At 43.8% G+C, this 13,887-nt stretch overlaps 1 protein-coding gene across 1 annotated transcript in view; it reads left to right on the top strand.

The window, feature by feature from the left end:
* The window catches only part of Dnah8 (dynein axonemal heavy chain 8), a 237,184-nt gene that overhangs the window by 74,131 nt on the left and 149,166 nt on the right, over positions 1 to 13,887 (top strand). The window contains exons 30-37 of the mRNA XM_034524086.2: positions 70 to 183; positions 863 to 925; positions 3,356 to 3,456; positions 5,702 to 5,839; positions 6,460 to 6,700; positions 8,470 to 8,669; positions 9,959 to 10,112; positions 12,612 to 12,775. Of these exons, the coding sequence (XP_034379977.1) occupies positions 70 to 183; positions 863 to 925; positions 3,356 to 3,456; positions 5,702 to 5,839; positions 6,460 to 6,700; positions 8,470 to 8,669; positions 9,959 to 10,112; positions 12,612 to 12,775 (1,175 nt within the window). The remainder of the gene's footprint in view (positions 1 to 69; positions 184 to 862; positions 926 to 3,355; positions 3,457 to 5,701; positions 5,840 to 6,459; positions 6,701 to 8,469; positions 8,670 to 9,958; positions 10,113 to 12,611; positions 12,776 to 13,887) is intronic.

Raw genomic sequence — 13,887 nt, 5'->3', positions numbered from 1 at the left:
GGAGAACGTTACTTTTCATTTTTAATACATCACTCAGACCCCTGTGCTGAATATTCTCTTTGGTTCCAGGTCTCCGTACAAGATGAACTCGTGCAAGTGCAACCTAAGTTTAAAAGCAGCCTGCTTGAGTCGGTGGAAATCTTCCGTGAGGACGTCATAAACTTCACCGAAGCCTATGAGACGGTAATTTAAAACGCACCACGCTGCACTTTACAATGTGTGTAGTAAGTGCATGTGAAGTTCAAAGGACCTATTGAAAGAAGGCGGCAAACTGTATGTCAATGATCTGGTTTGAGTGTCTGCAGCTCCCCATAGAGGCATTCCTTTGGGACAGAGAAAGAAAGCAGATGCAACTGTTGAAATAAGCGTTGGTCTAGAACGTTAGCCTGTCTAGGAGTTAGAATTTCTACAGAATTTTGGACAGAGGGCCTGGGAGACGTCTCAGCAATTCCGAGCACTGGCTGCTTAGCTGTGAGAAGCAGTTTGGATGTAAGCACCAGTGCTGGGTACCTCACAATGCTTCTGACTCCAGCTACATGGAATCTGATGCCCTCTTCTGGCCTCTGAGAGTACCTGCATGCATGTATGCATATTTGTCCCCCCCATCCCCCAAACACTGGCAGACACGGAGAGACAGACAGACAGACAGACAGACAGACACATACACACACATGTGTGCACACACACACACACACACAGAGAAAGAGAGAGAGAGAGAGAGAGAGAGAGAGAGAGAGACACAGAGAGACCTCAAAAGCAACTTAAATCTTCTTAGAAGAATAAAAGGGAATTCTAGACAGAACCGTTAACTGACACATGTATTGATTAAGAGTAAGAATGGAGATACTATTATTTCTTACAGGAAGGACCCATGGTACCAAATATTCCACCCCAAGAGGCTAGCAACAGGCTGCAGATATTCCAGGTAAAAACAGTTTCCTCTGTCACATTAACAATGCAGTATTTTAAAATACAATTTTAGGGGGAAAATTTTTTATCTTATAGTAGAAAAACTTAATGTTTAAAATACATGCAAATATTAGTTGCATTGTAATCTTGTGAGTGACTGCAGGTGTGTGCTCATGTGTTTGCTCATGTGTGCACATATGTGTATGCGTGTGCATATGTGTGTGGATACACCTGTGTGTGTGGACACGTGCACATTTATTTGGAGGGTAGAGGACAACCTTGGTGTCATCTTCTCTTTCTGTCTTTCTCATCTCTCTCTCATGTCTCTCTCGTCCCCCCTTTCTCTCTTTAGAGATAGGGTCTCTCAGTGGCCTGGAACTCACCAAATAGACTAGTCTGGGGTCATCAAGCCCCAGGGTTCTGTCTTGTAAACAATATCATTTATCCCTCCATCCCTCCCTCTCTTCATCCCTTCATCCTTCCATCCTTCCATTCCTCCATCTCTCCATCCCTCCTCTCCCATCCTCTCTCCCTCCTTCCTCTTCCCTGTCCCCCTCTCAGCTGCGCACAGAATTTCAGTTTTGTTGGAGAATGATGCCTTGAGTGTTGTGAACTTAATACTTTGTTCCATTTCTTAGCATTTCTTCTGGTAGATAAAGTCAAGGAAACTGGTAGGACAGTATGCTGTGTTCAGTATAAGAGTTTGAATGCTGTGTCTTGACATTGCTTTCCCACTTACCTTGTCCTCAGTGTTAGTCTGCCTTTTATCCGTATTGCTTTAAAACCCCCTTGGTCTGTACTGTATAATATTCCTTTGGATCCGACTAATCAATCACTGTCTTTCTCCATTTGGATGACTGGTTTGTAAATTCATGGAGTGCTCCTTAAATTTGGCCCCCAATGAGCCCTAAGCAATTCTGTTCCCTGTTTCTGCTCCCACTCCACCTTAAAAAACTCTCTTTCCTGCAGTGGCTCTAGAATATTTTTGTATTTCCTATCCTCCTTGCATTCTCAGTAATTAAAGGGGTCGGGGGTGAGAGCTGGAGAGACGGCTCAGTGGTTAGGAGCACCTGCTGCTCCTTCAGGGGAACCTGGGTTTGGTTCCTGACACTCACATGGTGACTCAAAATCATCTGTAACTCCACTTCCGGGAAGTCCAGTGCCCTCTTCTGGCCTCTTTGGGCATTGCACACACACAGTACACATACACACATATAGACAAATGCTTAAACACATACAGTAAAAATAAATCTGAAAAAAATATAAGATACTCGTTGTGTGGCTTTGTTGATAGAAATTCAATTAGGAAGTGGTTGTTATCTCTAAGCTGCTAAAATGGGGACAACAGCAAGCTAAAGGACATGATTCTGATCTAGTTATGGAGACTTGGAGTTTGGAAGTAGGAGCATGGGTCTCCCACCCCAGATGGCAACTACTAGGGCAAGCAGAGAAGGCTCCCTGGAAGAAGAGGCATCTCAGGTGCATTGTGGAGGAATAAACAGAATCAGGCAGGTGGAGGAGGATTTACAGTTTGTGCATAGACTCAACAGTGAGAGCTAAGCATGGCCATGTAGGGGGACCTTCACTCTCTGGAGAGTGTAACCATGGAAAAGGGACTCCCATGGCATGTTTACATTGTAACAGATGGATCACTACTGTTGTATCCATGCTTTGAACAAGGGTCACATTTTAGCAATTGAGTATATACTACTCACCCTGTAATGAAACATTTTTCAAAAGGAGGGTGCCTAAGAGGACAACCCAGCAGGAAAGACCTTACAATCTTCTTGCAGAGGACCTGAGTTGGGATCCCAGCATCCATGTGGTGACTCACAACCACCTGTGACTCCAACTCTCGGGGAGCTTATGTTCCCTTCTGGCCTCTGTGGTCACCGCATACACGTGTATATACACACAGATACACGTGTACACACAGAGTTAAAAATAAAATTAGTCTTAGGAAAAGGGGTGTGTTAGCTTTGGTGTTACAATTTCTAGACTCCATACTGTACATAAAGAAAAAAGTTGGCTCTCTTAGGCTAACTCGTGTCTCACTTTGGAGTCCCCTGGGAAGGAGAGAGATTGCTAAAGTAGAAAAAAAAAAAAAAAAAAAAAAAAAAAAAAACACCCTCAAATTACGGGTTTCTAGGATGCCATTTTATTACTTTCAAATGTGCAGACGGGGATTTGAAATATAGCATTTCTGGAGATCACTTAGTTCGTTAAAGAATTAATTTAATATAAAGTACATGTGCGTAGAGTGCTTGGAAGTTAACTTCCCTAAGCGTTCTGCTTTCCTCTGGTGGCTTGGATAAGAATAAATTTTCCCCACAAAGCCTTCCTTTCATGTCCGTTACCCTTTCTCTCAATTATAATAAATCATAAATTAATGGGACGTGAATTAATTCTATGTCAGTAAAACGTTCAAGAAAAGTCTTTGTTATAGGCCAATTTCGATGATCTATGGAGGAAATTTGTCACGTATTCATCCGGGGAACAACTTTTTGGATTACCTGTGACTGACTATGAGGTTTTACACAAAACTAGGTAAGTTCTGAAAACTTGCAAGTTTTCCATGCAGATCAGTAAATACCGCCCCCACACAGAAAAGAACATGGCTTTGGCTGCCCCTAAATATTCCCCCTACTCCTACAGTGTCTGACTTGTTAGGGGCATAATCTCCATGGTGCTTCATTTTATCTATCCACTTGAGATCTAGAGTCATGTGGGAGATGGACTCCAGGGTAACTGAAGTGGTAAGATCCTCTCACTGTGGGTGGCGTCATCCCCTAGGCTGGGATCCTAAACTGTATAAAAAGGAGAAAGCAGACTGAGTGTCAGCATTTGCCACTTTGTGCTTCTTGTCTGGATGACATGTGACCAGCCACCTCGAAGTTCCCTCTAAAGGACAGTAACCTCAAACTTCCTAGCTAAAAGAAACCTCTCTTTCCTGGAGCCACCTGTGTGACTAGCTGTGTGACTAAAGGACCATAGCTTCTAATTGGAGCTAAAATAAAACCCTCCAGTGGTTTTTTTTTTTCAGAGTATTTTGTCACAACATCAGAAAAGTAACTAATACACATGCACACACACACACACACACACACACACACACACACACACACACACACACACACGAAGGTTGCTGGAGAAAATCCCCATTGCAGTAATTCTGGACTCACATAGAGTTAGCTTGTGACTTCTCCTTTTCATTAATTTTGGACGATATCAGTGAATCTGAAGTATTGACATTTTGACCCCTATACTTTTAACTTCTCTTCTGACTACATTTACATCAAGGGGGCTCTGCCTCATAGGGTAGGCATAGATTGTATTGAAATTGATGGTTAAATGACTTGCTTGATTTTAAGCAACATATCTGGGATTTAAATAGGGCACAACCAATAGGATCTTAACTATACCTTTTCTCAAAAGCAGCAATGAGGCAGGGGCATGGCTTAGTGGTAGGGTGTTTTGCCTACTATGTGTGAGGCCCTGGGTTTGATCCCCAGCACATGGGGAGAGGCACTACCATAGTGCTTTTAGAGTCTTGGATGTTGACTTTCACTGCCAGGTAGATGAATGATTCAGCCAGCCGTTTGGGGTAGATGGTTTTGCTCTCTTTTCTAAAACACCGATCTCCAAATGTAGTCTCTTCACCAGTTATATTAGACTTGCAGGTATCTGATTCTCATCTATGGCTTATTAAATTAGGCTGTCTGAGGCAAGATTCCAGAACATCTTCCCTTATATATGACCATTGAGGAATTCTTACAACCTGCTAATCTCTAGTATAGCAAGGCGTGTAGGCTCATGGACCATTTATTTAGTGATATTTTATTTAACAATTACATTTATTTTTAATCATGTGTGTGTGTGCCACAGCCTGTGTGTGGGGATCAGAGGACAACTTATGTGAGTTGATTATCTCTTTCCAGTGTGTGGGACCCAGGGTTTAAACTCAGGTCATCTGGCTTAGCTACAAGCACCTCTGTCTGATGAGCCATCTTTCCGGCCTCTGAAATCTACCATTCATCACAAAGTATTAAATGTAATGAACTTGAACTCTGGTTCAGTTGTCAGTTTGTTTCTAGGAAGATACTGAGTAATTCTGAATTCCCGGCTGTTCTAGATACAGGTTAGAAAAAGGGAAAGATGCAGAAACAGTGTCTTCAGAGCTCTGTTTTTATATTTTGCTGAAACACAGCCTGTCACCCAAAGGACAATAAAGTAGTGATTTTCCACTATGATGTCACCCTGTAGAAAATGTCACAATTCTTCTGTCCCCCTCTTATTTTACACACCTTTAACATGACTTGGAATAACCTCTGAGGGAAAAATAAAATTATTCTTAGGGTCATGGAAAAGGAAAATGATTTTAAAAATTGGAATGTAGGATAACTGGAGCTGGATGTGGTGTTTCACACTTTTAATCCCAGCAGTCTGGAGGCAGGGGCAGGGGATCGATGTGAGTTCAAGGCCAGACTGGTTTACATAGTTCCAGGCCAGCCAGGGCTGCACAGTGAGACCCCCGTCTCCAAGAAACAAACAAAAACAAACAAACAGGATAACTAACAACATAGTATATGTCTTAGATATAAAAAAGAGTCCAGATTTGTCCCTTATAGAATAATCAAGCGGTTGGTTCATGCCAAGTGATTCTATGATTTAGAATGTTGTGGGACTCAACCTTCCTGACGGAGCTTAACAAAGACTTTGTATCAGAAACCACTACTGCCGTGTGCATCTCATGGCCGAGAGACGTTACTCACGTCATTATTTTGTTCCTCAGAAAAGAGCTCAACTTGCTCCAGAAGCTGTATGGCTTGTACGACACCGTCATGGGCAGCATCAGTGGATATTATGAGATCCTTTGGGGAGATGTAGATATTGAGAAGATCAATGCTGAGCTGCAGGAATTCCAGAACAGGTGAGCCTCTGCTATGTTAGTGTTTGTCCCACAAGGCTCCCGTAAGATCATTCACAAGCTAGGGCTAGAGAGAAGGCTCCGTGGTTAAGAGTGCTGCTTGCTCTCTCCGAGGCTCTCTCCGAGGACCCCAGTTCAATTCCAGGCAACCACATCAGGTGCCTAAGAACCACTTGTAACTCCAACTCCAGAGCACCCTCTTCTGGCCTCTCTGGGTACTGCATGCACATGGCGCGTGTACCCAGCATACCCACATATACCCCTCCCCCACAATTAAAAATAAATCTTTTTCAAAAGGAGGGGGGCATATCAGGGGCTGGGGAGATGGCTCAGCGATTCAAAGCACTGGCTATTCTTCCTAAGGACCTGGATTCTGCTCCTAGCATTTGCATGGTAGCTCACAACTATCTCTTAGTTTCATGGGATCCAGTACCCTCTTCTGGTCCCTTTGGGCACCAGGCATATAAATAGCACACATACATGTAAGCAAAACCAGTCATATACATAGTCGCTGTCTGTTTATAATGCTTTCTTCAAAGGGCGGGGGACTTTCTTAAAAACTAAAACAGTAACAACCTCACAGGTGAGAATCTTTTTTTTTTTTTTCTTTTTCTTCCTGAAAGATGTCGAAAACTCCCCAAAGGACTCAAAGACTGGCAGGCGTTTTTGGACCTCAAAAAAAGAATCGATGACTTCAGTGAGTCGTGTCCGCTACTGGAGATGATGACCAACAAGGCGATGAAGCAGAGGCATTGGGACCGAATCTCGGAGCTCACTGGCACCCCGTTTGACGTGGAATCGGATACGTTCTGTCTGAGAAATATCATGGAAGCGCCACTCCTTAAGAACAAGGATGATATTGAAGTGAGTGTGGGAGGGAGGGATCAGCAAGCCACTAAAGAGTGTTGCCTCTTTCTTTCGTGAAATCATCACGTGTGAACGGCTGTGTGGGGATATGTGCATGAGAGTGTAGTACCTGCAGAGGCCAGAAGGGGGCGTCAGATCCCCGCAGTTACAGGTGGTTCTGAGCTGCATAGTATGGGTGACGGGAACCACGGAGCCATCTCTCCAGCTCTGACATTTATTTTATTTTTAAATTTTACCCGACATGTAGTTGCACATATTTGTGGAACTCAGAGTGAGGATTCAATACATACATAGAATGTCATGGTCAGATCCGGGCAATTCACGTTTCCATGTATCTCTTTTTCATTTCCTTGTGTGTGTGGTCTTGGAGCCCCCCTGCCTTTTCTGGTTCTTCATTAAATGCACAATCAATGTCACTGTGAAGAATGGTCACCTTGCTCTGCGATGTGATCCTAGGCCTTCTTTCTCCTGTCCTCTGGATTCTGGTGTCTGTTCCTCCCCTTCCTTCCTGCGAGGTTCACTCTTCCTCCTTCTGTGTTAGCAATTACTCTGTTTTAGTTTCAACCCAAGGGAGAGCCTATGCTGTATTTCCCTTCCTGGATACCTTACACAGATTTTTAAATCGTTTTATTTTAAGATTTATTTTATTTTTATATACGTGTGTGTGTGTGTGTGTGTGTGTGTGTGTGTGTGTGTGTGTGTGTGTGTGTGTGATAGGGTCTCACTATGTAACTCTGACTGGCCTGGAACTCACTATGTAGGCCAGGTTGGTCTCAAACTCCCAGCAGTCTGTCTTCTTTTGCCTCCTGGTGTGTCACCACGTCCAGCCTTGATTTTTTTTTCTCGATTCTTGAGAGTTGTTTTGCCCTGTATATTTCTTGAAAAAGGAGAGTCTGAACTTTTCTTTACTCCTTCAAAATAGCTTGCACCTTCTGTTTGTTGAAGAATAGTTGATAGCAAAATAAGAAAATGTGCCATGTGCATGCTAGGGGTGCAGAGCTGGTCAGATTGGAGTTGTTGGGTGCATGCTTGGGCCAGTAAAAAAGGAAATAGTTGGGGAGAATTTGGATAAAACATTAATCATGCAGATTTATGGTGTTCAGGGTTTCTGAGGTACTCCGATGAAATGGAGGGTGGATAGAGGTTTATTAGGTATATACTGATGTCAACGTTACAATGATCACCTGAAACACATTCGTGTAAGAGCCTGCCAGTCTACCCTCCTGTCTTTCAGCTGCACTTATATTTAAAAAAAAAGTTTATGGTATTTATGTATTTTGATTTTGGTGAGTTGGATGTTTTGTCCCAATTTTTTTAATTCAGTGCTTCTTACAAAGGCTTTTTTGAGTTAAAAAAAAAAAAGTAAAATAGAAATGCAGTTTTCCTTTCCCATATTTTAAATAATTATTTATTGTGCATGTGTGCGTGTGTGGAAACCATAGGACAACTTCCAGGAGTTGGTTCTCTCCTACCAGATGGGCTCCAGGGGTGGCTGGGCTCGCATCATCAGGCTGGGTGGCAAGCACCGTTATCTGCTGAGCCATCCCACCTGTCTGCCTTGTCTAGATTGTTAATTGGTTCTGGTGTGAACCTGCAGCATGGGGAATCTTGGCTTTCTCAGCTACAAGTCAAGGCCTCAGCAAAGCGACTTCCGGTCTTTTCTGGCGACTTCTGGTTCCTTCTGTGCTCCAGGTGCTATGGTTTTATGGTTCACAGAATGCATGGTTGAGACTCTCCCTGACCCGTTCTCTTATCTTCCTCGAAAGGACATCTGCATATCCGCCATTAAGGAGAAGGACATTGAAGCCAAGCTGACACAGGTGATTGAGAACTGGACCAACCAAAACCTGAGTTTTGCAGCATTTAAGGGCAAAGGCGAGCTCCTGCTCAAAGGGACGGAGTCTGGCGAGATTATCACCTTAATGGAAGACAGCTTGATGGTTTTAGGCTCCTTGCTGAGCAACAGGTAATTTTATAATTCACGGCCAAGATTTAAATTTGGTTGTTAGCATCACAAATGACTAGGTACAGGCTAGTTTTGTAGCTGGGACATTTAATCAGATTCTGTTCAAGCTTTTGTGCACACCTGTACACAGTGTCTACTTTTCCTAAGAATCATGACCGCTCCCTCAGAGGTACCATCTCCCGTATTTTCCCAGGATGGATGCTCTCGTACATGTTAGCCCCAGGATAGGCCGTTCAAACAGCGCTATGCTGCCTACAAAGAGAGGGGCCAGCCAGTGAGAGCATTTGTAACCCCAACCCTCACAGCTGATCTCAGGTTTTTGTTTTGTTTTTTTAAATTACATGTACGTGTCTATCAGTCTGTGTGTATGCCACATGTATACATACAGGTGCCTATAGTGAACTCCTAAAGGGGCATTGAATCCCCTGGAACTGGAGTTACAGGTGGTTATAAACCGTCTGATATGGATGCTGAGAACTGAACTCAGCCAGTGCTTTTAACTGCCGAGCTGTCTCTCCAGCTCCAGCAGCCTTTGACTGTTCTTGCCCTCAAATGCCTAAGAAACATATCACAACACCGTCATCGACAGAGGTGGGTGTCCAGGGAATGTGAGCATTCTAACTCTCTAAGGTGGGAATCCCTCGCTAATGGCTGGCATCCAGCATGACCTCTGACCCCAGCCTGTAAAGATTTGAATCTGAGTACCCCTGGCAATGATGACTGTAGCATTGCCTCCTGGATGTCGTGGCCTGGCAGTTCCCACCGGTCATTGTAGATTTTCCACTGAAACCATCCAGTGAGAGCATGAAAACCTCTTGAAATCAGGCTGTAGGTTGACCTGAAGAGAGACAGATCCGGGTCTTTGGTTTGTAGCTTCCATCCTCCTGGCTAATTGCAGTGGGGTTTATTGTTGTTGTTTTAATATATGTGTGCCTGTGTGTATCTGTGTGTATGGTGTATGTGTGCAGGCATTCTGGAGAAGCCAGAGGAGGGCATTGGACTTGAGTCCTTGAATCTTATACTTACATGGACATAACCTGGTAGAATATACATACGGTACCACAAAACTCAGCCTTCTCAGGGTTCTCTGGAAGGAGAGTTCATTTGGAAGTCACTTCCCAGCATGCATAGGGCCCTGCTGGGGAGAGTACATGGTTATTTGAGTAAGTTTCTCATTCTGGGAGACCCCCCCACCTCCTCCCGGAGATCTGTAAAGCCCAAATGTGTCAGCAAATGGCACCCCAGCGCCGGCCACAGTCAGAAATATGTTTTCTATTCTTGGCTTTTAGATATAATACCCCGTTTAAAAAAAATATCCAGAATTGGGTCTATAAATTGTCTACTTCCTCGGATATCATTGAAGAGTGGCTGGTGGTCCAGAACCTGTGGGTCTATCTCGAGGCTGTCTTTGTGGGTGGCGACATTGCCAAGCAGCTGCCGCAGGTAAGAAGAGCTTTTGCAGTTATTGTAAACTTATCTGATGACCTGGGCCTAGTGGTGCAGGCCTGTGATCTCAGCTACTCATGAGTCTGAGGCAGGGGAGTTTTAAGTTTAAGGCCTTGCTGGGCTACTTTGTGGGCTACCCCTGCCTCCCAGAATGAAACTGAAAAAGAGGGTTAAAGGGAAGGTTTAGTGGTCCAGGGCTTGCCTAGCGTTGCTGAAATCCTGGACCTGGGTTCAATTTCTATGAGTATTAAATTGGAGCCATCTATGTCTTTGTGAACACCTTTTTTTTTTTTTTTTTTTTTTTTTTTTTTTTTTGGCTTGGTTTTGTTTTTTAAAGATTTATTTCTGTATTATGTATACAGCATTCTGCCTGTATGTATGCCTGCAGGTCAGAAGAGGGCATCAGATCCCATTACAGATGGCTGTGAGCCACCATGTGGTTGCTGGGAATTGAACTCAGGACCTCTGGAAGAGCAGTCAGTGCTCTTAACCACTGAGCTATCTCTCCAGCCCCATGAAAATCTTCTCGAAGATATATGGTTATGTCTTCTTTTTTTTTTTTAACATTTTATTTGATATGTGTGCATGCACGGATGCCATTCCATACATCTGGAGATGACCCTTGCCAGTCAATTCTCTCGTCTCCCAATGTGGGCCCTGGAGATTTGAACTCACGTCATCCTGCTTGGTATCAGGCGTCTTTACCTGCCAAGCCATCTTTCTGGTTCATGTCATCAAGTCTTGATATATTGTGTCAGGAGTTGGCAAACTACGGCCCAGACACTCGTTTTAAAACAAAAGAAGTTTTAGTTTTGAGAGCTGGCTCAGCTGTTCTTGTAGAAGGATCCGAGTTCGATTCCTAGCACCCACATAAAGTGGCTCACAACTGCCTGCCTTTCCAGCTCCGGGGTATCCTACATCCTCTTGTAGCTTCCGTAAGCAATCACAGGCAATCTCCCCACCATGTACACATAATTAAATTTAAAAATAATTTAAATTTAAAATAAAGTTTTACTGGAACACAGAAACACAGGGTGCTGATCTCTGATTTACACTAGGAGAAAGAAGAAAGTCCTTAGTTTCACATGGTGATGTCTTGAGATTGTGTAGGTTAACATCCATTTGAATGGAGTGCCACTAAATTGTCGAGCGTCCTTCATCTCTTGAACCAGTCCTCTGAAAATTGCGCTAAACTTAACCTGTGTTTAGTTAAGCCCAGTTGAACTATTAGTAAACCCACTACTAGCAGGTTAGGAATACACAGAGTGTGGTGGGAAGCAGTTTCAGAACTGTGTATCCAAACATTGGAAACAATAGAACTATGTATTGAAACAGTAGCTCTGTCTGGAGCCTTTTAAACAGGCTGAAGATGTGGCTTCTTAGTAAAGTGTCTGCCTAACACTCATGAAGCTCTGGGTTCAAATCCCAGATGAAGGCAGGAGTGTGAGGAATCCAAAGTCATCCTTGGGTACGTGGTGAGTTCAAATCCAGCTTTGGGCTTTGTGGGACCATGTCTCAAAAAAAGAAAGATGAATAGTTTTACTCTTTTTTTTTTTTTTTTTTTGTTTGGTTTTTTGAGACAGGGTTTCTCTGTGTAGCCCTGGCTGTCCTGGAACTCACTCTGTAGACCAGGCTGGCCTTGAACTCAGAAATCCACCTGCCTCTGCCTCCCAAGTGCTGGGATTAAAGGCGTGCGCCACCACTGCCTGGCGAATAGTTTTACTCTTATGGTAGGCAACTTCCCTCTTAAACAGTTAAGCCCACACATCCTAAACTTGTCCGTTTGTAGGCAGGATCTATGCAGATTGTAAATCAAAGCTTAAAAAGCAGGAAACATGGCTCATTTCTCTTTGCAATGCAATTTCTTCCAGAATCTAATACTAAAGTCTATTTCTAATTAGAAAACGGCACTTTAAGAAGAGACAAAAATTATGCCAATTTCCAGGGGCGTATTTTTTTTTTTTGCAACCAAATGAAAAACTTAATATCACCCACAGCACACAGAGTTTTTATTTGCAAGTATGTAAATGAGGCTTTGTTTTGCGGTTTCGGTGTTTCCCCTCCCTCCCTGTTCCCTTTATCCCCTGAGGTAACACGGAGCTACCATGATTCCAAGGACTCTGAGATCAAATTATCTCCGTGCCTCTTCAGCTCGCTCATCAACCCAAAACACCTGGGGTGCCGAAAGACTAGATTTGAACTTTAAGTCGATAGCTCTGCAAATTAATCATGTGGCACTTCAAAAACTATATTAAATGCAAGGAAACAAATAAGCGGTGAGCCCCATTGCGACCAAGCAGCATTTTAATAAGCGGCTTTATAGGTTTGGGGTCTCGTTCTTCAGAATTAATTCAGATGAAGAATTTTTTTTTTCTAGTCTAAGTGAGATGAACACAGGCTGGGTTTGAAGAACTGACAGGGATTTTCAACGTGAAGGACGTGCTCTTTTCGATAATCTAGGCGCTAATCTTCACCCAACCACGGATTTGCTTTTAGGAAGCCAAGCGTTTCCAAAATATTGACAAGTCGTGGATAAAGATAATGCAGCGAGCTCACGAGAACCCCAACGTGATCAGCTGCTGTGTCGGGGATGAAACCATGGGGCAGCTCCTGCCTCATTTACACGAGCAGTTGGAAGTCTGTCAGAAGTCCCTCACAGGGTAAGAGTCCACCCTTCCCTACGCCACGCTTCATCACAAACCACTTAGTGAGTTCTCTGTGCGTTTCAGGTGTTTCTGTGGAAGGCACCACTGGAAATAAGCAACCCAAAATTCCCATAAATTCAATTTTTCAGTAAAAATGGATGTGGAGTGGGTAGGCTGAAGCACTGAATTAGCTTCCAAGGGCTGCTGTGCCGATCACCACAAACTGATGGCTTGAAGCATGTTCTCTCTCTCTCTCTCTCTCTCTCTCTCTCTCTCTCTCTCTCTCTCTCTCTCTCTCTCTCTCTCTCCCAGTTCAGGAGGTATGAAATCAAGGTGTGTTGGTATTCTCTGGATCTGGAGCTTGTGACAGAGCCGTAGTGGCTCTGGGGCTTCTGGGGCTTGTGCTATAACCCCGAGGAGTGTGTCTTTATATGACCTTCATTGCTTCTGTTTCCCCTGTGAGGGCTCTTGTGGTTGGGTCTACAGCTCACCTTGATATAGGGTGTTCTTTCCTCGGGATCTTGGGACACATACATACACTCAACAAGCACAAAAGTTGTCTTGTGAATTTAAAAAAAGATCTTTGGATTCAGTATGTCCTCAGAGACCCTCCTTCCTGATAAAGTCACATTTACAGATGCCAGGGTATGTGACCGTATCTTTTAGGGGACTATGTGGAGCCCAGTTTAGGCATGGAACAGGGGGTGTGCAGTTAGAGGAGAGCTGGCCAGGCAAACACACAAGAACGTTTCTTGAAGCCATTAAAAATTACAAAGAATTCATTCTTAATTTCTATTTAAAATATGGTGGTGGTATGTCCCAGTTCATCCAGGCCTATCCCACTCTCATCTCACATCATGGCTAGGTGTCCTCTGTACCATTCTCAAAATAATTTCACCCCAGATTTAAGCCACGGAAGCCCAGGACTCTGGCAGAGGTTCATGGGAGGTCTCCCGATGAAGAAAGATGGTGACAAATGAAAGAGAGGAGCCCCTGTTCCCCCCTTTATCCTTGTCAAGCCCCCTTGTCTCCCCCAAGTGCCTCTCTCTGGGACTTTGGTTCTCAGCAGATATCCCAGAGGCCAGGGAGAAATGTCTATTGGTGTTTGCTATTGTCTTATTGGCCAA

The sequence above is a fragment of the Arvicanthis niloticus genome, chromosome 20 (assembly GCF_011762505.2).
Source record: "Arvicanthis niloticus isolate mArvNil1 chromosome 20, mArvNil1.pat.X, whole genome shotgun sequence".
NCBI classification, from domain to species: Eukaryota; Metazoa; Chordata; class Mammalia; order Rodentia; family Muridae; genus Arvicanthis; species Arvicanthis niloticus.
The sequence above is the reverse complement of the archived record's forward strand: the minus strand, read 5'-3'. Positions and strand labels throughout refer to the sequence as shown.